This window comes from Paroedura picta, chromosome 7 (genome assembly GCF_049243985.1).
Source record: "Paroedura picta isolate Pp20150507F chromosome 7, Ppicta_v3.0, whole genome shotgun sequence".
Classification (NCBI taxonomy): domain Eukaryota; kingdom Metazoa; phylum Chordata; class Lepidosauria; order Squamata; family Gekkonidae; genus Paroedura; species Paroedura picta.
In genome coordinates, this window is record NC_135375.1 from 26,341,582 (window position 1) to 26,364,662 (window position 23,081).

The 23,081-nt window shown below is 44.7% G+C and overlaps 2 protein-coding genes across 3 annotated transcripts in view; one reads left to right on the top strand and one right to left on the bottom strand.

The window, feature by feature from the left end:
• Positions 1 to 12,125, bottom strand: part of DHX29 (DExH-box helicase 29) — a 33,856-nt gene extending 21,731 nt beyond the window's left edge. The window contains exons 1-9 of one of the 2 annotated variants that reach the window (XM_077347126.1): positions 11,806 to 12,125; positions 10,874 to 10,947; positions 10,492 to 10,605; positions 9,138 to 9,267; positions 7,284 to 7,423; positions 6,599 to 6,724; positions 4,671 to 4,797; positions 2,653 to 2,811; positions 980 to 1,145 (exon numbers count right to left, since the gene is read on the bottom strand). In XM_077347126.1, coding sequence (XP_077203241.1) covers positions 980 to 1,145; positions 2,653 to 2,811; positions 4,671 to 4,797; positions 6,599 to 6,724; positions 7,284 to 7,423; positions 9,138 to 9,267; positions 10,492 to 10,605; positions 10,874 to 10,947; positions 11,806 to 11,998 — 1,229 coding nt within the window. In that variant the 5' untranslated portion in view covers positions 11,999 to 12,125. Of the gene's footprint in view, positions 1 to 979; positions 1,146 to 2,652; positions 2,812 to 4,670; positions 4,798 to 6,598; positions 6,755 to 7,283; positions 7,424 to 9,137; positions 9,268 to 10,491; positions 10,606 to 10,873; positions 10,948 to 11,805 lie in introns of both variants that reach the window. The other variant, XM_077347125.1, reaches the window with a different exon arrangement.
• A 1,001-nt stretch (positions 12,126 to 13,126) lies between these two features.
• Positions 13,127 to 23,081, top strand: part of MTREX (Mtr4 exosome RNA helicase) — a 60,193-nt gene continuing 50,238 nt past the window's right edge. Inside the window, exons 1-3 of the mRNA XM_077347127.1 lie at positions 13,127 to 13,305; positions 14,365 to 14,499; positions 16,159 to 16,225. Of these exons, the coding sequence (XP_077203242.1) occupies positions 13,184 to 13,305; positions 14,365 to 14,499; positions 16,159 to 16,225 (324 nt within the window). The 5' untranslated portion in view covers positions 13,127 to 13,183. The remainder of the gene's footprint in view (positions 13,306 to 14,364; positions 14,500 to 16,158; positions 16,226 to 23,081) is intronic.

Below are 23,081 nucleotides of genomic sequence, written 5' to 3' on the forward strand. Positions count from 1 at the left end.
ACACAATACTATTTAACAGCACAGCCACTTTAAAATGATGCTACTATTAAAATCATGAGCCTCTTGTGGCGCAGAGTGGTAAGGCAGCAAACATGCAGCCTGAAGCTCTAGAGTAAAATTACACTTTCATTTGCATTATGGACATTAATTTTAAAAGTTCAACAGACCAGTATAATGAGATAAAAGGGTGCTATTTCTGCTCTCTGCACCATTTTGTTCCAGCATTAGTGAAATTAAGGGAAATAATAATAAGTATTAAAAAGAAACAATCTCATATGACTTCTATCTGCCTTGGAACGCAAGACATTGGGTAAAGTACTCGGGTTGACCCTCATAAGCGGGTGACTGGGGAGGAAGGGGCCTAGCTCTGTCATGGATTCACACTAACTTTGAGCAGGTCATTTTATCCGTCTCAATTCCCCAACTGTAAACCTGGGGAAAACAAGGCAGTTCAAAAGCTTGACTGTAAAGGCGAATGCCACCAGAAACTGCAGACCCAAATGTTCCTTAAAGCAGTTGTCCCCAACCTTTTTATCACCGAGGACCGGTCAACTCTTGACAATTTTACTGAGGCCCGGGGGGGGGGGTAGTCTTTTGCCGAGGGACGTCGCCACCACCTGAGCCCCTGCTCCACATGCTTTCTCACCGGCACCCCTGACTTCCCACCGCCCACTGGGGGGCGCTGCCAGCAGCAGCTGCGCAGTGCCACGCCAAGGGGGAGCCCCAGCCATGGCGGCCGCTGGAGAGCACCAAAGGTGAGCCGGTGGCAGAGTGGCAGCCCCCGAGGCAGCAGCCGGGGAGGAGGAGGAGGAGCCGCGGCCCGGTACCAACTAATTCATGGACCAGTACCGGTCCCCGGACTGGGGGTTGGGGACCACTGCCTTAAAGAATATGTTCATTCAGAATTATATTAAAAGGTTATGGAAAAAATATTATTCCAAATCAAGACAAAAAATTAAACTTGACTAGTAATACATACCTACATTTCCAATACCTCCCCACTGGAACTTTTTCAAATGAAGGATTTGGAGACTTAGGATAATGTTTTCGGCACCAATCTATCAAAAACTGTTTGGGAGATTTGCCAGTCCAGCTTCTAGCAGTATAATCAAAATTCCTCACATCTGGAGGTTCTCTCTTTCTCACTAAGGTTTGTAAAGAAACATTTGTACTGTTTTAGAATGGAAGAAAAACAACCACACAGGGAAAACTGAAATACTGTCTGGAAATCATGTTATGATCAGCAAGAGATGCTGGTGGCTATGTGCAAAATTCAGATGAGTAAGAGTCATAAAACTGTCACATTTATCACTTATGGGACTGTTAGGAGAGCCAGATGCTGAGAAATGCATGCACATCAGTCTTGTGGGTCTTTACTCAGAAAGAAGCTTCCATCAACTTATGTGGGAAAACTTACAAGTAAAGGCAACACTACAATAAAGGTAAAAACGTTCAATGTTTCCCCTAGAGGAGTTAATGAAGCTTAGTCTAACAATGTCAGCTGACATGGGAAAATAAATAAAATACTGGATTGAGAGTCTTCCCAGTCATTGGAAGTAAAAATCCATTATGTGTGTCAGCTACTCCTTTAAAATGAATTTGCACATTCACACTAAAGGCAAAGAGCAACATTTATTTATTTTATTTAGATTTTTATACTGCCCTTCCATAAAAGTATACAGACAAGACTAAGAGAGATTAAATCAGGGATTCCCAAGCAGGGGTCTGTGGGCCCCCAGGGTTCTGCAGTAGCTCCGGAGGAGGTCCCCAGCCTTTCCCCTCCTGCCTAATGTCCCAAGCTAGGGAACCAGCCACTTCCATTGCTGTCCCTCCTCACCTCCCAAGCATGCATGAGTTCTTTCATGGTTTCTGTTACTGGGAGGGGGCGGAGCCAGCATGCCTACTCCCACTTTAGATAGCCTCCTGGCTCTCCTCTCTCAGTCCTTCTCAAGGCTGCCTATTAACACAGGTGGCGATGTCACTTCATGTGACATGTCACTTCCAGGGGCATGGCAGGGAAGTGTGACCAGCTGACACAACTTCTGGGGCTCCTAGAAGCCCGATAAAATTATTTCAGGGGTTCCTCCATGGTTAAAACATTTTAAAAGGCTGGATTAAATTGTCTCAGGGCTGTTTTGTCTTTTAGGGGTACAAATGGGAGATGGTGCATATCTAATGTGTCTCCAGATTAAAGTTTTCTACCAAGGACGGAATATGAACTACTTTTAAATTAACAGCAGAAACTGGAACGACGTTTAAGTCCAATGGCATCTTTAAGACCAACAAAGTTCTATTCAGGGTATAAACTTCCATGTGCATGCACGCTTCTTCTTCAGATATATTTCTGATCTTGTTTGGAGGTTCTAGCAGGGGAGGGCAGCTATCATATACCCTTGGCCAAAGAATGGTACCTTCCTTCTATCTGGGATGGTCGTCCTCTCCCACCGAGCACGCAGCTCCAGGAGGGATGCACATGGAGTGATGAGGGTGGTAGGGACACCCACCTAGCCAGCCAGATCAGCCAAATCAACCCTGGCGATCAATGGGGTGACAGATGTTGCAGCCAGATCACCCTCACATCTTGTTAATGGATTTACTAAGTATGCTAGAGCTGTCAAAGGTTTTTAATCATCTAAGCAAGTTCTGCCATACCTTTTTGTTCCTCAGGAGCTGCTTGAGGTTTTTCAAGCACGTTCAGATTCAAGGCACCATCAGTGTCAAGGGGCACGGGAACCTTTTTCTTTTCATTTGGTTGGTTCGAAATTTTTATAGCAGGATTGAACACAGGGTGTTCTTCCAATACTGACATCTCTGCCAAGAGGAAAAATATTATTAGTTATTCAAGGATTCTGATGGGTTCTTACGTTACATGTAGAACTACTCCAGAATAATGATCTGGATGGCCCAGGCTACATTGATCCTGTCAGCTCTCGGAAGCTAAGCAAGGATCATTTCCGCACGGACATGGACAATGTGCACTGCTTCCTGCTTGTAAAAGTGTGACTGTAAACTGTGTGTTTGGCTGCTTCCTGACAGGAAACCCCTCCTGTGTTATCCCGCCACCTCATTCTGGCTTTTCCCTTCCTGACAAGGTGGCGGAGGATCCAGAAGTGTGGACAACCCGTAGGTTTCCCCCTGCTTTTTGGCTTGTCAGTCAACGTAAGACACCAATCCCCTCTCAGCAGGGCTTTTGGGGACTCAAACTCCCCCCTCCCCGAGTCCCGAAATTATTAATTTTTTAAAAGGAAACTTCCGTGTTGCTACGGGAGCACACCACAACAATAAAACATTCTCCTTGATTTCTTTCCGAGACTCTTTTTATGATGGTCTCAATTTATGTTTGGGTATGTTTCTGATGGACTTACACTGGCCATGGTGATTAGGCCCTGAGGATTGTGTGTTCATAATAATACAGAATAAAAATACAGAATACGGATGCCATTCTAATAGGGAGAGGTCTGCTTCATAACACGCCCCCCCCCCACTTCTTTCCCCATTCATGCCCTACCACCAGAAAACAAAAGCATGAATGTGTTTTAGATCGAGTTGCTGGCTGCTGCCAATATATTACTGTGCACTTTGAAGAAAACATAATTGTACATTTTTCCCACTGATACATGGTCATGTTGGTCACATTGCAATGTGGACTGCACAATTTTTTTAAAAATCTGCAATCCAGAAATGGAAAGGGGAGGGCAGGCCAAATGCTACCAAGACTGTCATGCGTTTCTTCTTTCAGACAGGCATGCCCCAGTTTTCACCTCATACACCACAACACGAAATGGGAAGGAGATTATCCCACTTTCCGTTATCATGGGGCGCCAACCCCTGGAGAGCTGCTGATGTCATGAGATTGCTGCCGATGTCATGAGGAAGCAGCATTAAAACCCGTGAACATTAGAGGCAGGGCACGTGCAAATTACTCGTGCGGAAATGGTCAAGGTCGACCCTGGCTAGTATTTGGATGGGAGACCTCCAAGGAATCCCAGGGTTATGATGGCAGGCAATGGCAAACCACCTCCAAATGCCTTTTGCCTTTAACCCTACCATAAGTCAGCCATGACCTGATGGCACTTTCTCCCATCAAAGCAATTGAATTAGTATGATTAGAGTAAAATAACACCATGGAGGATTTCATTAGTAGGAAAAGAGGGCTATACATTGCACCAGAGCTCCACAATTGGTTCAAATTTCTGTTCTGGGGGGCATGACAAGGAAGCAGCCTGCTGTCTTGGGTGGATTTTGTCTTAATTTTCAAGCATGTGACATGGCTGAAGGCAGAATCTTGCCAGCCTCCGGGAACTTCACAGCAGAGCATGCCTTACCTGTTTTGTCATGTGACACTTCCCTTCATTTACATTCTAGGACGGAACTCCAGGCAACACACGTGGAGTGGTCAAGAGGTTTCTCAGGCAGCTACTGAACAGAGTCAGATCTGCTTGGCTTGTGCAAAGCACCTGACCATGGAGAGTGAATTTGGGAGAACTGTGCACGAAAATGTACAAAATGAACTGTGGGAACTGTGTCCCTGGCACTTAACTATATCAATTATACAATGGTGGTTTGTTGTTTTTTAAATCACATTAGGGCACACGGCATATGCTGCATGTCAGTAGCATTGGCTTCATTAGGATTTCCAGAGATAAGAACAATGGCAGTGCTCTTCCTACCTTGCTGGATGTGCCTTATTTTTTCTTGTGCCGCCCTCTGGCCTTGCTTGTTTTTGTCTTGCTTGGAAGCACTCGCCTGTTCTTTGGCTTCTGCAAGTTTGGCAGCTAGGTGTAAATATCTTTCATTCTGTTCCAGATCAAGTAATTTGTTAGTATACTTAGTTAATGTAAATCATGTATTTTAGACATGGTGCTATCAAGATAGTTTGAGGATCTCCCTAGTAGCATTTTTTTTTTGGAGGGGGTGAATCAATCCCACCTTAGGGCTCTTGGGACACAATGTCAGCTCTTCTCATCAGCAAAGGTGATCTTGAACTTTCTCTCCATCTAATCTATATCACAGGCTTGTTGTGGGAGCAAGAGGAAGGAGGACCCATGTATGACCACCCCCATCCAATGTTCCTTGGATAAAGGGCAGGATAAAAATGGGACAAGATACCCCAATAGCCAGCACTGCTTAGTGATGTCCCAATAACAGTCCTACTTTACTTAACACATCAAAAGAGGCACCAGTTTTGCTATGTTATGAATGATGATTACTTTTCTTAAGAAAGTAAAGGAGCTTTGTTTGTACCTCTCACAGGAGGTGATGTGGTTTTCCCAGCATTGCACTGTGCATTTATATATTATTTACAAAAGGTATATCCTGATTTTCCAGCCTCTGAATAAGCTAGGAATTTAAAATAATAATTCAGATGGTGAAACATTCAGGTAGCAGTAGCAATGACAGCAACATATGACACATTTACTTAGCGGGAGACAGAATTTTCTTGATTTCTTTGACTCTTAAGAGATTAGATTCCTGCCTAGCATCCACCAACAGGTTTTGACCTTTCTCTTCCTTAGTGTTCGTACTAGCACAAAGTTTCGCTTATTGAAGGACTGTACAAAATCAAACTGTAAGGGACCTCTTTAAAGGAGGTGGGGAAGCAATTGCCAATTGTCTGTTGACAAAGACAGATGAGGTCCACCATTGTAGGCAACAGGGTCCACTCTCAAATGCTAAGATGTCCAGACAGACATTTTTAAGGAGGAAGAGAGAAAATCCAGCCCAGTGCTCAAAGATGGTTCTGAAACCACCAGAAGGTACTTCTGGTCAACATCATCTATGCAGAAGTAAAATCCTGACTCTTCTGCATGGTTTCACTTGACTTTAAATAAAAGCATCTGGGAATAACACAGGATATTTCCAATTATTATGAAGCGTATCTTTCCTCTGTACGTAGGGTTTGTGTCGGATGTCACTGGGTGTAGAATTTAGTTTCACGAGCACCTTTTTAGAAGCCAAGTTATTATCCATGACTCCTGCAAAAGCAGGAATGACACACATGGCCAATATTTACTGAAATACCTACTGATAACATGCAAGACAGAGAGATGGCCGTTCCTTGGCATAATTCCCAGAAGCTGCAGAACTGAAGCCATTGTGGATGCACAATTTTATTTTGGAACAGAGTTCAGAGCGTCCACGTGCACTCTTATCAAGGACATGTGTAACGGCACAAGTCCTCTCCCCATAATAAGACATGTTTACCTGTGATTTTATTTTACACACTCTTGTGTTTAGAAAAGCTGTTCTGAGTTAAATGAAGAGCTTAGCTATCATAGAAATGGTGGGTAAAGGATAATGACTTCCTAGTATATTTATTTCAAAAAGATGCTATTTTAACATACGTTACTGGGCCTAAAACAAACAAAAAACCCCACAATGCTATTCCACCGATCTGGGATAATGTAACAAGCTGCTTGATGGATAGGAGCTGTTGTAACTGATGAAAGAACTCCTTCCAATGAGAGGACCTCTTTGTAAACAAGCATTATGGCATTGAACCAACTGAAATGATAAAAGTGAAACCTTAGACGAAGCCTGTTAAAACCTCATTATAATTTCAAGTGTACCAAGATCTGCAGCAAAGTTACAAACTTACTGGGTCAAATTTTTCCTCATCTTCTGAATTTTTCAGTGATTCAATTTTTTCTTCATCACTCTGTTGCTCAGCATACTGCAAGATCCATTCCTTCATGCTGATATCTTTCTTTATTCCTGCGTTTGCCTTTTGGATATTGCAAGAACATTCAGGTGACTGTAAATATCAATACGTCTTTTAAAAAATGACCATTAGATTAAAATACAAACGCACAAATATGTTAGATGCTTCAGTAAGATGTATCTGTGCCTTCTTTACTTAGAACACAGAAAAATGTTCCCAACATAGTCACATATTCTCAACTTGAGTATATTATGCTCGGTAAATTTGCTTTCTAAATGTAATCCTGCTATATATGAGGGCTAGAAATACATCATATTAAGATGTAGCCTGAACCCAACCCACTGATTATGCAAATAAATGGTCCTGGTATAAAGGTATTTGTCCTTTGAAGAGCCACCACTATTCCTATTCCCATGTTTTCACTCTCTGAGAACAGGGTGTGAGACAGAGTGTTGAACTGGATGGGCCATTAGCCTGATCCAACATGGCTTCTCTTATGTTCTTATGGTAAGTTTATACTTTACCTCATTGTCCAAAGAAAACGCAAAAGATATAAACAACCTGGGCCCTTGAGAGTTATAACCGCTGTCCTTTCTGTCTGAAACACTGGCTTTAAAATTACCTTTTTTTCAGAGCCATCTTCTTTCTTTTTGTTATTTGGCACCTGAGGCATTTCACATGGTGGAGCAGGAGAATAAAATTTTGCTCTAGTTTTCTGTTGCTCTTCATCAAATTGCTGACTGAAACCTTCAGGCAGTGCATCTTTTTAAAACAAAGCCACAACACAGTTCAAAGCATGTATCAGACCTCAATTGATTAAATGTCTTATATGTTCATTCATTCAATTTGTATACCAACCTGAGACATCATAGTGAGCAGAGGTATACAAATAGAATGAATACAATACAGAAATGTCTTAAGTCTGACTGTAACAATATATTGGGAGAGTGTCATCTTATGCCAAGACACAAGACATAAAGTAACAGGTAAAATAAAATCCACACAGAAAGATCAACACAAGATCTATGAAAATGGAGATCCTTATTTGTACCAGTATTTGTACCTCACTAAGACAAGCACTTACCGTATTTGCCAGCGTATAAGACGACTGGGCCTATAAGACGACCCCCCAACATTTCCACTGAAAATATAGAGTTTGTTACATTACATTACAGTACTATGGGCCACTATGGGCAGCTATGTCTATCCCAACTGAAGTGCACCCTGCGTATAGGACAACCATCCCACTTGGAGGCATGTTTTTCAGGAGGGAAAAGTAGTCTTATACGCTAGCAAATACTGTATATAATGGTTAGCTAGGCTGCCCTGATCAGGACTTATTGGTTTACTTTATTTCTTAATATATTTTGGTTCTGAAGCAGGAAGGGTCTTCAAAAAGGAGGAAAAATCAACGCCCTTGCACAGGCTGTAAGAAGCCAATCATATCGGTCTACTATCTAGATCTCCTCTCTTGACCACCAGCTTGGCATTAGCACTGTGCCGTTTTAAGCAAAATTGCCTTCAATTATCTTAGGAGGGTATCTCTCTGTCTAGAATGGTACCGTGGATCCCGAGTCACTGAAAGATTGGAGGATTCAAATATGCATTTATAAGTCTCCTTTAAGTTTATATTTCTGTATCTTATATTTAAATATTATCTATATAAATAATCACAAGTACCCAACTAACCTACAATATAGTTTTAATGTAAATTGGTCTATGCAAACTTGTACAGCCCTGATAAGTCACTATAAACTATCTTTGTTCCTGAAATTGCAATATTTTTATACCATAATCTCTAATGTATAAGTGCTTTTAAATTATTTCCTCATTAGCTCCGACCCTATCATTTTGCCATCATTTACAATCTTTAATCAGTATTCTAATTAGCTCCTATTTTGTGTCTTCTGTTAATTTCATGCTAAGAAAGTCCATGCACTTTTTCCATACTTTCCACATTGACAATATCAACAATTGTCACAAGTATTCTTATTTGAGGTGCCCAAACATTTTAAATAGGCAAATTCATTCTATAATTTATTTTTAATTATGGAAGAATTACCGCTGTACACGGGTAAAATCCTGTTTGGGCGGTCCAGGCTAGCTCGATCTCAACAGATCCAGAAGCTAAGTAGGGTCAGCCCTTGTTAGTATTTCGATGGGAGACCACCAAGGAAGTCCAGAGTAGCTACATAGAAGCAGAATTCCACCTCTTGCCTTGATTACCCAATAGGTTTAAGTTGGCTGCAACTTAATGACACTTTATAGACACACAAGTGTGAAATACCAGCTTGCAGTGGTCGGGATACTAATTTCAAGTAGTTAGCAAGGGACTAGCTTGAACACAGAGTCATATGGGCTTTTAAGCTAAGACTAACCATACAAAGGAATGGTAGAAAAAGAAAATTTGGAAAGGGGCAGTTGCTGCTCAAAGTCCCTTTCCTGAACTCCAGAGTCAGTTCTCCTTTGTATTTACCATCTGAAAGGTTTAAGCATAACCAGTCAAGCGCCGAATGTAGATCACCACCATACAAAATAGTATTTTTCATAGCTTCTTCAATATCTTCAGTCTTAAAAGAAAATCCTTGCAAAGCCATGTAGACATCCTATAAGGAACAGCAAAATACGAGCTAAGATATAGAAGAAATTCTCGCGCCAGTCCAGAGGCTATTTCTAAACCTGAGAACTCAGAGCAATCACTATTCGCTACTGTGTAAAAATAACTGTTTCTAATCCATTTCAACTGCAGAACCAGCCCCAATTTTGCAGGCAAACAGGGAAATCTACCATCACCAGGAGCTCACTCTGCATCGCAAAAATAATAGAACTTTGGATCAATTACAAAGCCCATAAGACAAGTTTGTATACTATCATTTCGGAGAGACCAGGGTATTAACCAGATAGGTAAAGGTATCCCCTGTGCAAGCACCGGGTCATGTCTGACCCCCTCTAGCGTTTTCATGACAGACTCAATACGGGGTGGTTTGCCAGTGCCTTCCCCAGTCATTACCGTTTACCCCCCAGCAAGCTGGGTACTCATTTTACCGACCTCGGAAGGATGGAAGGCTGAGTCAACCTTGAGCCGGCTGCTAGGATTGAACTCCCAGCCTCATGGGCAAAGCTTTCAGACGGCTGCCTTACCACTCTGCGCCACAAGAGGCTCTATTAACCAGATACAACCATCAAAAAGAATAGATACAAGGCATACAAAGGAGACAAATCCCTTAATCATGGTTAACCATATAGGATTCATTGTGGAATCATATCTATTCCTGCAACCGCTTAACCAAAACTCATCCCACTTCACAAGGATTAAAGTTATATCAGCAGCCAGATTTATGCTAACAAGATATGCTAACTGAGATTAGTCTCTGGGTAAGATGACCCGACTGACATTTTGCCCAGTTAAGGTTGATACAGAAAAGAAAACTTGGTCTTAATAAAATAGAGAATCATTCCAAAGATTCAGAAAACTCATCTTACTTCAGTCACAAATACATTTGTACTTCATGGCTTCAAAAATACCAAATTTAGTGTGTTCATCCAGTGCAACTAACACTGAAATTATTATTACTTATTATGGATCGCAAACAATCAATACAATCAAATATTGCGAAACACTCAAAAAAGCTAACGTCAAATGTGTAAATTCCTATCCCCAAATTTAGTGAAACCAGTTTTATTTTGAAATCCCCCTAAACTGTAAAAGTAAACCTGATACATAAGAGCATTTTGAAGGGACAACTCTCCTTTCCCCATCTATATTACTACTGGGACATTTTTGTGAATTACCTATTATTACACAAGTGAGGTAAATTTTTATACTTCACCTGTAATTTCTTAGCAGTCAGTCTTCTAGAAATCATTCCCTTTTCACCAGTTTGTTTTTTATGCTCATTGATCACATCAATAATTCTTTTTTCCAAGTTACTGTTAATCATTACCTGTAATAGCAAAAATTAGTTACAATCAGGTCTAGTTGTTATAAATTGCCAGATACTTTAACATATGAACAAAGGCACAGCCCAATGGGGGCAAGCATGATCAATCTCACATTTTTACAAGAAAAGAATCATATGCTATATATTGTGCATAAGGAAAGCAGTGGGATTTTGATTGATTCCCCTCACAAACATGGAACTCAATACTCTCCCTATAGAACATTTCCAATTAAAAATTCTTATATTTATTTTTATTTATAGACACACCTACCTTAAGAATGGATTTATCTGCATTTGCAGATGCACCGGAGTCAACTACAGAACCAAAGCTGTAGGTTTTTGGACCTGCATATTTGAAAAAGAAGAAGTACTTGATCAATACTACTTGAGCCCTATCTTCTATCATATAAAACAGCCAAAATCAATCTCTTAAGACTGCAGCAAACTTGCACAGGATGGAACCATTAGTGTTTTTCATGAAACAACATAGCCTCAAAATGTTAACAAAACTATACAGGAAAGGTGGCATGACAGAGCATGGAATCCCGTACCAACTACCCACTTGGAACAACCCTCCATGTGTCAGTCTCATCTCCTTTTACAATAAGTTGACCAGATTTTAACATTGGTAAAGCGGGACACCATTGACCGGGTGGGTTCTTGATTAAAAATTTGGTCTATATAGAGCAACAAAGTTTCATAGAACGCACAGAATGCAAAAATAGTATTGCAATATGTATTTCTTAATTTCAACATAAGTACAATTTGCCAAGTACCCCCAGATGTCCCTCCAAAAGTGGGACAATCTGGTCACCTTATTTTACGAACACCTGTAAAACAGAAAATATTTCAACAATTCCAATTTCTTGGCTCAGTCATAACCAAAAGGGAGACTGTGTCAAAGAACTGAGAAGGGGACTGAGACTGGGAAGGGTAGCCATTAAAGAGGCACAAAAGATTGTGTGGGAAAGACCAAGGTAACGAATGCCATCATGTGCCCCTTTACTGCGCATGGGTCCGAAAGTGACCCGCTCCCTACCAATGCGCCCTCATATAACCTCGTAGCAGGCAGAGGATGCTCGGCAGGGTCCGGCCCTCAACAACGGGAGGCGAGAAGGCGCCACCAACCAACTCTGGACCGATCTCCGCAGAGAGGAGCCCCACTGGGCCCAGGGCTTTACTCCCCGGTAGGAACCTCGGTACCTTGCTTCAGGCGCGGGTCTTTGACGGCGGGGCTCGGCCGAGGCGCCGGAGGCTTCTTGCCCGCCGCTTCGCCGGCGGCTCCGGGCTCGGCCGGGGAGGCGGCCACCGTCTTGGCCCGCGCTGCAGCCACGGCCGAGGGATGGACCCCGCCGGCCCCCGCGGCGCCCTTGTGCTTCTTGTTCTTGCCGCCCATGGCAGAGGCTCCCCACACAGCCCCGCCGGCCTCGCGCCGGCGCCTCACATCCGGGCTTCCGCGGCGGCAGGGAAGGGGCCAATCCAGCACCGCCGCCCGTGGACAGGCACTTCCGCCCGGAAGGGCATTTCGCTCGCGCCGTCCATGAGCTTCCGCTTGTTTCCCCCGCCCCCTCCATACAAAAGGCTGCGGTCTAATAGTAGACTGTTCACGACTTTCGGTTGCCGATCGTGGCCCTCAATGCGTGGAGGGCAAGAGAAGTGCCAATGCAGAGGAACGGCTGTGAAAGTGTCAGTGAAGCAAGTAGGGGGAGAGAGGCTCCCTCCACAATTAGTGTTTATCCAAACCAGGGGTAGTCAAACTGCGGCCCTCCAGATGTCCATGGACTACAATTCCCAGGAGCCCCTGCCAGCGAATGCTGGCAGGGGCTCATGGGAATTGTAGTCCATGGACATCTGGAGGGCCGCAGTTTGACTACCCCTGATCCAAACTGTTGGGAAGAAGTTAGGCTTCCCCCACACACGATCCCCGAGCTCTGGGCCAACTCCATATGCAAATAATGAATTCCCTAGACTGGGAGCGGTGATGATGAAGGGGCGTTTCGTTTTGTTGTTGTTTGCGTGCGTGATTTTTGCCCCCTGGTTTCGACACGCAAAAGTCTGAATTGCAGTTTTGGGGAGGGCACCGCTTCACGGTTCAAAGTCTCACAAGTGGCCAGATGCCGTTCAAAAAGGTGAACTCTGCTTTCGAATTTGCAGTTTTGGGGAGGGAATTTGACGTGACAGTAATCCTGAGTCAATGTGCTGCTGTGGCATGAACGTCAATAAGCATCTAGTCTAGTCTAGAAACAATAATACGCATCTACCTTGTCCTCCCTGTGCTCTTGGCTTCTGTTTCGGTCATCTCTGCATAGCCGACCTATCTATGTTTTTCCTCAACCCTCCTTTCTCCCTCTGCTGCCACTTCTGTCCTATCAACCCATGGCTCTGTAACATCTACCCCCTGTTTGCCCTGGCAAATGGAGGGTCCGGAACCGGAAGTTGGGGTTGCGGGAAAGGCTTGTCCTCTTGGCAGGAGGGTCCAGACGAGCCGCGCTCCGCCGCTCGCTTTCGTCACGGCCTCGTGAGCCTCCGAGGCAAGCGGGCTGTGCGCGGTGCATTGTGGGAGCGGCCGGCGCGCGGGAAGATGGCGGACGCTTTCGGCGACGAGCTTTTCAGCGTGTTCGAGGAAGATGCCGCTGCCGCCGCGTCCGACTCGAAGAAAACGAAGGGGGCTGGCGCGACCCCCGCCGCTGCAGGCAAAGCTGGGTGAGGATCTGAGACGCCTGGCCCGGCCGGGAAAGGGGGCTGCGGAGATGGCTCAGATCCGGGTCCTTCCTGGGGTCTGCAGAGGGTTCTCCCTGGGGTCGGTTGGGGTCTTTTCTGGGGTCTGTCGGGTATTGGTTAAGCGTCCTTTCTGGGATCGATTGAGCGTCCTATCTGGGGTCGTTGAGGGAGATTGGGGGTTCTTTCTGGGGTCGGTTGGGGATCCGTTGATGGCTGTTGGGGGTCTTTTCTTGGATCTTCAGGGGTTTCTCCGAGGGGTTTGTGGAGCGAGGGGCATACTGGCTTCTCTGGCCGGTGGGTTGCTCCGAGGCATACCTTTAGTTTCTTTCGTCTTTGGAGATCTAAAATGATTTTAAAAGCCTGTATTTCAATTTATGATTTTATTCACATTTAGCCTATTTTACTATAATTTAATATATTAAATATTTTATAAAATTATATATTAAAATATTTAATATTATATATTAAAGCTTTCGGAAAAGTAATTTAGCAAAGTAATATAGCTACTTCTCAGGAATTAAAAATGTGCAGTATGCCAGAGAGGAAAGCTAGAGGGAAGGGCAGCTTCCTATTTATTTGTCTTTCCTGACTTGCCTATGGCATTTTACATCAGTGTCTGTCCAAAGGAGTTTATAACTAGCCCCAGCTGTTTTAAGATTGCTAATATCTTTAAAAATCGTAAGCGTGGCATACATAGCATCAGAGTTCATCGAAGGGAATGTATGCTGCTGTAATCCTACTTGAGGTGCTGTTTAATAGTTTGCATTAGTAAAGAAAATCAGCCCTGTCCCCAGGCTTAAAAAGTCAGGGCATACAACAGAAGGGGTGTGATAGAGAGTGTGAAACTGGAGGAAAACCAGTTTCACATAATTTGTATCCAGACTTGGTGCTGTTGATCTTCTTTTGCTGATGTTCTTTCTTAGAAGCGATGCAGTTATCTCAGTGTTATTCGTCAGACTTACGACAGAGTGAGTCTGGCGTGATTAGCTTTATTCCGGAACTCACAGGTATTAACCCCATCTGATATTTTTTCTCTTTCAGGAAACGATCAGATGGCAAATCTCCATCATCCACTAAAATCCCCACAAAAACAAAGAGAGATGCAGAAACAGAGAATATGGATATTACAGTTCTGGGGAAGAAGGCCAAGCTGGACGATGCTACAGATGATCTCAAGTAAGGGTTGGGGGGGAGACCACAGTTGCTTGGTATCTGAGAATAGTCATAGGGTCTTCATAAATTGGAAGCATCCCCCTCAATTTATTTATTTATTTATTATATATTTCTATACCGCCCGATATATGATGTATGGTGACTGCCCAGTCCAGTAGGAAGGATCTTTATTTAGACCTACTTGAAGTGGATAGAAGTAGACAATGGACCATGTCCGTGATCCTTTAAAACTAAGAAATTGGTGGCAATGTAACCCAAATCTCTCCCAGTAGCTTCACATAGATATTGAAAATGACAAAGTGGAACCTTGTGTTACCCTACAGGCCAAGGCAGGTGGCTGGGCAGCAGCCCCAGCACCATGCTTTGAAGTCTAATTTCACAGTAGGACAGAAATCACCACTGTGTGTCCCATTCGCAACCCTGAAGGCAGTCCAGAAGGGTACCACAAAGCGGGTTTCTTAAGGAGTGGATGCACCACTGCCTGCTTCAAGGTAGGTGATAAAATCCTCTGCCAGGGACATATTTAACTGTCTCCTGGTCCCAGTCTACCAGCCCTTCCTCCCCTGGCAGATTTAAGTAGCCAGGAGGTCCAAAGTGTGTGCAAACAAGGTATATCTTAGATTTCCTGATCCTCAAATGGAACAATCTGAAAAGTAGCCCACATGACTTGACAGTTTGGCACCCTGGAACCATACAGTCCAGTCACTGCTAGTTATAAGCCCAAGTCAGAACATGTTTGAGAGATTTTGCAAAGTGTTGAGCAAAATGATTTTCAGCAGGCTGCAGAACAATCTTCCCATAGTCCAGGAACCAGTAGAACACTGACCATCTGGAAGAGTTCTGCAGACTGGTCAAATCCTCAAACTATATAAAAAACCTTTGTCCATGTTGCTGTGTTATTTCTGGTCACAGGGTCATCAAGTTTGCTATAAGAAGGAAGAAGGCAGGGGTCCTGTGAACTGTGAAATTAATTCTCCCTCTTTTTCTCCTTTAACTGACACTCAGCTGCTCTCAACATGCCTTCCCTTCAGAGCATATTTAGTCCTCATCAAGCCATTTTCTCCCATTTACAGTGTAATGCTTTTCTAAGTAAGTGTAGACCCCAGTCTTACCTATAAATGAATCCCTTATGGATCTCTGTTATTTTGATGAGAAGTAGTTACTTGACTATTATAGTGATCTTTCAGTGAACACTTGCTTGCATCCTTTTTCTGCTGGCATTCTGTCTTCTCCCACAGCCAATTGGTACCTTCTACCAGACATTCCCAGCTGGAGCTACCATGGACCACATCCCTGATCCTTTAACCCTAAGAAACCTGCAGTCTCCATAGCCTTGTGCTGCAAGATGGAGTTCTCTATAATGCCTTCCTCATTTTGTAATAGCTAACAGATATTTGAGCTTGCACAGCAGTGACAGAGAATAGGCAACTTAGGGTAATCTTTATTTACCATGAGGGCAATAAATGGTACATCATATAGTGCTTTAGGATTTGAAAAGCTGCCTCTTGAAGTTTAGAAATTACATACTGTGTTTTATAATGATCATGCTTGGTTGAAGTATTGGTAAGCGTAACTGGTTTGTAGTCCTTGGTCAGAGTGTCATTGTAATTAACTGGTAAATCATTACTCTTTGCTAGCATTCAATTACATTTTTGTTTTCAGTTTGGCTGACCTGATGCCAAAAATAAAGGTGCAATCTGTTGAAACTGTTGAAGGTTGTACACATGAGGTGAGTACTGTGAGCATCAGTATCTAGTTGTGTATGTTACTACTCAAATGGATTTCCTGTCTTTTATAAGAGATTTAAAACTTTGCTGTAAGTAAGGTTTCATTATGCTGGAGATACCAAGTTCTAGATTGAAGTGTTGTTCTTTACCCTGTAGGAGCATGCAGTGTCACTAAGCTGGTGGCTGTGGTGAATCTGTCCCTGCTTAGAGACATGGGGGGTGGGAAGGAAAATATTTTTGAGAGGAAATTATTCTGATTCTGAGGGCGGGCTAGCACTGGGAGAAAAATTCCCATGAAGCATTTTTAAGACACACTTCTTAAGACACACTTTTCATATTCCAAATGTATTTCACGTAAAAGTTTGAGGACTTTTACAGTTTTTTTTAATGGGAAAAAATTAGCAATTAGGGGCGTCACTGGAATAAAATCCACTCCCTATTAATTTTTCCCAGTGAGAAAAACCTTTTCTTGAAACAAAAAATGACTCATTTCAAATGTACAGCATATAAAACTGAGGACATTCTCAATTTTTCCCTCCTATGGAAAAATTCAGGGGAACAGTGAGTAAAATAAATGTACACCTGCATAATATTTTCATGACTTTTTTGTTTAAATATAAATTTTCCAACAATTAACATGATGTAATTTGTTTATTAGAGCCTCTTGTGGCGCAGGGTGGTAAGGCAGCAGAAAAGCTGTTTGAAGCTGTCTGCCCATGAGGCTGGGAGTTCAATCCCAGCAGCCGGCTCAAGGTTGACTCAGCCTTCCATCCTTCCGAGGTCGGTAAAATGAGTACCCAGCTTGCTGGGGGGTAAACGGTAATGACTGGGGAAGGCACTGGCAAACCACCCTGTATTGAGTCTGCCATGAAAACGCTAGAGGGCGTCACCCCAAGGGTTAGACATGACCCAGTGCTTGCACAGGGGATACCTTTACCTAATTTGTTTATTAATGAGCCCAGTATTTTCAATGTTATAAAGTTTGGGATAATATCTAAAAAATGCTGGCAGTTCTACCTGTTGTGAAACTGGGAGTGTGTTCAAAGCTTGGATCCTGGACCTACTCAGGTCCTCTTTGAGGACCTGCCAGAATGGGACAGGCCAGGATATAGTAGGTCCCACCATGCTGTTCATCCACTCCATTTGCAGCTTCTTTCTGTTTTGTTCAGAGGATGTCTGTTGACATGCGCTGATGCAGTAGAGTGGCTCTGCTTCCCCGACAGGATCATAAACCACAGGAAGATGCTCAGCATGCATGCTCTGTCCCTAACACTGCTACTTCTTTGGCTGTTGGGTGTGTGCATGCCACCACTACCTTTCATTCCCACCACTACCTTTCATTCCCACCTCTACCTTTCATTCTGTGGGCCAGGTGCTCAGGGCAGCTTGGGTTCCCTGGCAGGGCCATAAAGCTTGAGGAGGCGTTTCACACATAAACACAAAGGCGATAGCAAAGCAATGCAATAGTGTCAGGAATCAAGCTGAGCCCTGCTAGTAGAGTCCGAGATAAAGAGACATTTCAGATCCAACAGGCAGTTGAAAAGAAGCCAAGATCTCTGGATCAAAGTTCTTGGCAGTTACAAAGGTGCAATAGACACCTCAGGGTTATTATAGATCACAGTCAATAGGGGAGAGGGCACAGGGCATTTCAGAGGGAGAGCACAGGGCACCTAAGGTGCAAGAATTCCCAGCCGAACCATATGGCTCAGCTTTGATCCCAACAGTTACATTTCTGTTGAGACTGCACTGTCTCTGCAAGGTCGTAGGAGCAGTCGATAAGGGAAGCAGATAGCAATGCCCGGCTGAGAAAGCAGGGGAGTCATGGAGCCAGCGGACAGATTTACAGTTTTACAATGTCTGGCCTTGCCAGGCTGTGAGAAACGAAACCAGCATGAATCGGGGTTCATGACAAATAGCCAATTCAAGGGAATGTGAGTGGGAATAGCAAAGCAATGCCAGGGAAGGGCTCAGGTAGAGAGCATTGCTGAAGCGAAGGTTGAACAGTGACCTTTGAAAGAGGGGGTGGTATTGCGGGGTTCTTAGTCAGTTGTCAGACCTCTTCAGGCAGGTCCAGGTTGTTGCACGGAGACTGGCAGTGGCAAACCAAGTCTTCAGATCTTTGCATAGCACTTGTATGCCTCTTTTTGTCCCACATAGGGCAGTCCTTTCCAGCCCTCCAGCTCTACTGAGAGGCCACACCTCACCACTCTCTTTTACCTCAATTCTATTTACAGGTAGTGATGCCTCCTAAGAAAGTAGCCAGGTCAACCAAGCAAGCCCGCAGTCCAGCGGCTTCTTCCCCCCTCAGGCGGGGCCGGAGTGCAGGTCTGGCGGCTTCTGAGTCTCTGGGACCTACACAACGAAAGGGTCCAAGGTCAACTGCAGGCCCAACCGCTAACCAGCCAAGAAGGGGCAGCCAGGAGGCCAGGACCACCCTGCAGGGTCTCTATCAGGGTTTAGGAGAGCCGTCTGAGTGGGTGGAGCAATGTGCCACCCTCTCACAGGCCCCCTGCAAAGCAGAAGACCTCCCTAGGGCCCAAGTCAACTCCCAGGCCACTGGGAAGCAGGCTGGGGCTGAGCCTTCAACTCGGAGGAGGAGAAGGACAAGCATGCCATCCATTGAGTGTAGCAGGTCTGACAGTGCCTCCGGGAGCAGATGGGAACCGGCTAGGAAGAAGAAACACAGATATCGGTCAAAGAGGAAGAAGGCTTATCACTGCTATGAGGAGTCAGACAGCAGGGTGTCGTCCTCTGATGAGGTGTCGTCCTCTGATGAGGAGGGGGAGGGTCCATCCAAGGGCTACTGGCAAGCCTCTGCCCACATTCCAGGACTTCCTACTTGGATCCTCCAGAGGAGGGCAGTCCCAAGGGGGGTCATGGTGGGACCCAATTCAGTAAGGGGGGGTGCGCAGGCCCCCTCGATCCCCCCTATCCCATCAAATTTTACTGATAATGAGAACCCTCCTGGGCTCCATCTCACCCCTAAGATCAGGGAGCGGATACTGGATGGGTGTTATGTAGATGTTTTCTCCTTGCTGGAGTATGGAACTGAGGAGGGCTGGAGTGCCTATGCCTCAATAAAAGATCAGACCAAACATAGAAACGAGGGGGATGAGCGCACGTTCACGAATTGGATGTCAGGATACACAGTCTTCATGGGGTTGGTTCAGTCTGCTTACCCAGACCGTGGTTGGCATCTCACCAATCACCTCGGGAACGTCCTGAGGGCCCGCGTCCAGGCGGGGGACGACGCTGCTATAGCGTATGACGAGGCGTTTCGCGAAACAGCGTCCCGCAATGTGAATGCCAGGTGGGATCTTCTGAGCAGGGATCTTTGGATGACCTTAGTTCTCCCCGACACAAGAAGCCGTCTGGAGAGGGTCAGGCAGGACCTCTTTCAGCGGGTCTGTTGGGATTATAATCAGGGCAGATGCCAGCGGACCAGATGCAAATTTGAACATGCTTGTGATCAGTGTCTTGATCCACACCCCAGGCTTTCCTGCCCAGACAGTACCTGCAGCCAGTAGCCATTTCCAGGCCATTGACCCCACCCCTAACTCTAGGCATCTGGAGGGGAGGGTCTAGTACAGGGGTAGTCAAACTGCGGCCCTCCAGATGTCCGTGGACTACAATTTCCAGGAGCCCCTGCCAGCGAATGCTGGCAGGGGCTCCTGGGAATTGTAGTCCACGGACATCTGGAGGGCCGCAGTTTGACTACCCCTGGTCTAGTAGGTCTCTTGCCACCAGAAGGTGACTGCCCTGGCTTGGTACGGGGTTTGGCCTACTTCCTGGTCCATCTTGAGCCCCTACACTCACTTCTCTCTCATTACCTACTCAGGTGTGCTGCAGAATAAGTTGGAGAAGGTTCCTCACAGGGTTTCCGTGTTTCTTTTGTCAGCCCCCACTTTCCCCGGAAAGCTGCGGGGTGGCCATTTTCTCGAAAGTAAAGACAATGGAAATTAATCCAGGAAAGTTAGAGAAAATCTGATTGACACCCTTTTGAAATGCTGCTACAAGAGAGAGGTCTGAACTTGGCAGTTGATGTAGAGGAGTGGCAGAATATAAGTGTAATATGGTGATGCCCACGTATTACATAATTTGATTATATGATGTTGAAAATGTTGATGGTTGATGGTTGTTAACAATAAAGCAGAGCAAAAAGATCTTGTAAGAGCTAGCATTATTTTTATGGAGAAGCTGACTCGCTTCTTGCAGGGATTTTTTAAATATTTAAACAAAATGGAATCCATTGCAGTTTATTTGAAGATGAGAATATTTTTACAAGTTAGCAAATAATACTCTGTTCCTTCTAACCAACTATAAAGTCTAAGCATGTCACAATGCTACTTTCAGCAATAAATTGCTTTAGGAATCAGACATAATACAAGAGACTCTTTGAAAATGTCAATTTTGTAAATAATAATTTAGGCATGTTATAATATACCCTTTAGCATAGAGGCCTTGCTTCTCTACTTCTTTACAAAGGAAATTATAGCATTTCTGTTAAGGAACAAGCATTAGACATTCCTTTTATATAAAGAAGGCGACTGAGATAGTCCAGAAGAAAAGTATCATGCTTGTTTTCCATGATGTTCAAGAAAGCAATAATTTCCAGTTCATTGAGCATTGTATCTAAGCATGTTTCTTGTAGGCCACTTAGCCTGAAGCTAATGGAAGTATTTCTGTAAAGGAGACTTCAGACTTGGCACTGTAATATCACTGGACTGTGTCTGGACTTTTAACAGTTGCTACAAATGCAATCATGAAATGTGTGTGTTTTTCCAAAAAAGGGGGGAGGGAGAGAGAGAGAGAGAGAGCAGGACTCTAAAAAACTGTTCGGAAGCCAAAGAAATAGAACTAGACAACCTGACTGAGTCTGGATCCTATTAAGAGCATTCACTAGCTGTAGCACAAGACCGTTCTACAGTTGCATATAACCTACATGGGAACAGAATGTTCCTGCAAGCAAGCACTACCTTAACTATCTTACATACAAAGCTAAATGTACATTTAAAGCATGTGTTAAATGGAAAATTTCCTAGTCTTCCACACCAAGTTTGATTTAGCTTGTTTGTTGGCTAACCATGTCCCCAGCACAACATGTTGCAGCAATGGATAACAACATCACTGATGCTTTATTTTGCCTTCAGGAGAAGAGGTTCCACAGTCTGGTTCCCTGCACAAATCATTACCTGGAGCTTCCCCACAGATCTCTGGGATCTTGGGAACATGCTATAATGCAGGAAGTCTTCAATTCAGTTGCCCCATCCAGGCTCTGCATGTGTTCCAGAGCCACCGAGTCCTTTCCCTGCTGGTTTGCGAGGACCCAGCAGCTGGCTGGTTTTGGAAAGTGCTGTCCTATGACATCTGGCCTCCATGAGGGATCAGGGCTTTGCCCCCAGGACAGTGGCTGGCCATCTGGCAGTCATTCCCTATTTTAGCAAGGCTTATGGCCACTGGAGCCCTTGTGCCTCCTATAGGGCTGTCAAAGGTTGGCAAAGACCTGCCCGCACAGCACCAGATGCTCACATACCCATCACCATTTCAGCCTGGCTAGTTCAGCCCCTCTGCAAGCAGTGTTGATCCGCCTAAGAGGCAAAATTGTTCAGAGTGGGCAAACTGGTCATTAGGTCTGGGGGGATTGCTCCAACTGTGCACTGAGGTTTCAGGATGTAACCACTGGTAGCTCCAAAGTTGACCTGAAGCGAGGTGGTCCAAAACAGAACAGAAGAGGCAAGGTGCAGGGCTCTATGGGCTGCACTACTCTTGGCTGCTGCAGCTTTGGTTGTTTTTCTGGCCATACAGCCTTGCCATAAGGGTCACCTCTTCGTCCATAATGTCGGATCATAGCCAGTTTACTGAGGGCTGACCTGGCAGCTCTGGGTCTCCCTCCCAGGGAATTTGGTACTCACTGTTTTAGGATCATGGAGGTCACCACCGCAGCCAGCTTGGGGCTTCCTCTATCCAGCATACGGGCCATCAGCAGATGGGAGTTGATGATCTACATACAAAACATACATTTGCCTACATCTGAGGGTGGCAGACATATAATGTTTTCTTCTCATAACATAGCTCGGAGCAGGAAGTCAATGTGGATTTATGGGCATAGCATTATCCATTAGGAGTTTTTCTGAACTTCATATGAGATATGCTTAGAATCACTGTTACCCACTATTCTGTGCCAGTTTCTTCTCCCTAGACCCTGAACACAATGATCATTCAACTTCGGGAGAATGACCTGTGTGCTCGAAAGGGCTGTTACCTGGCTCAGTTGGCAATGGAAGGCTTATGGACCTTGTTCTCTCAGCTGCAGAGCACTACTCTGTTTTGGTCAGGTCTACTGGAGAGGCAGTCCTGGCATTGGACCAGGTGCCCCCCAAAGGTGGATGTAGTCAGATGCAGGGTCTGGTGGTGGGGGAGAGGGACGTATAATTCACCACCCTGACATTTCCTTTCATCAGACGTTCTGTTCAGACCAGATGGAGTAGACCTCTCTGAATGGAGGCATGACGTCTGGCTTCATGGCATTTGTCATGTCCTCCAAGCGTAGTTGCAGCTGGAGGAGCGTTGGCAGGAGGCGAGCAGTTCCTCGTGATCTCGTCCTCCTCTTTTAGCAGAGTCAGCATGAGGGCAGAGACATTTCATAGGATATCGGCAAGAGTGCTTATTTCCCCCTATCTTTTGGGATCCCCTTAAGGAATGTTGGGGTGTGGTCTTGCAAGGGACATGCCCAGCTCAGGAGCTGACAAAGGCTCGTCATGTTCAAGTGGCAGAGGCGACCATGCAGTGGCTTCTGCTCAAGTGGAATACCAAAGCATTGCCCTCCCACAGTATCCCTCAGCTGGGCTGGGGGGACAA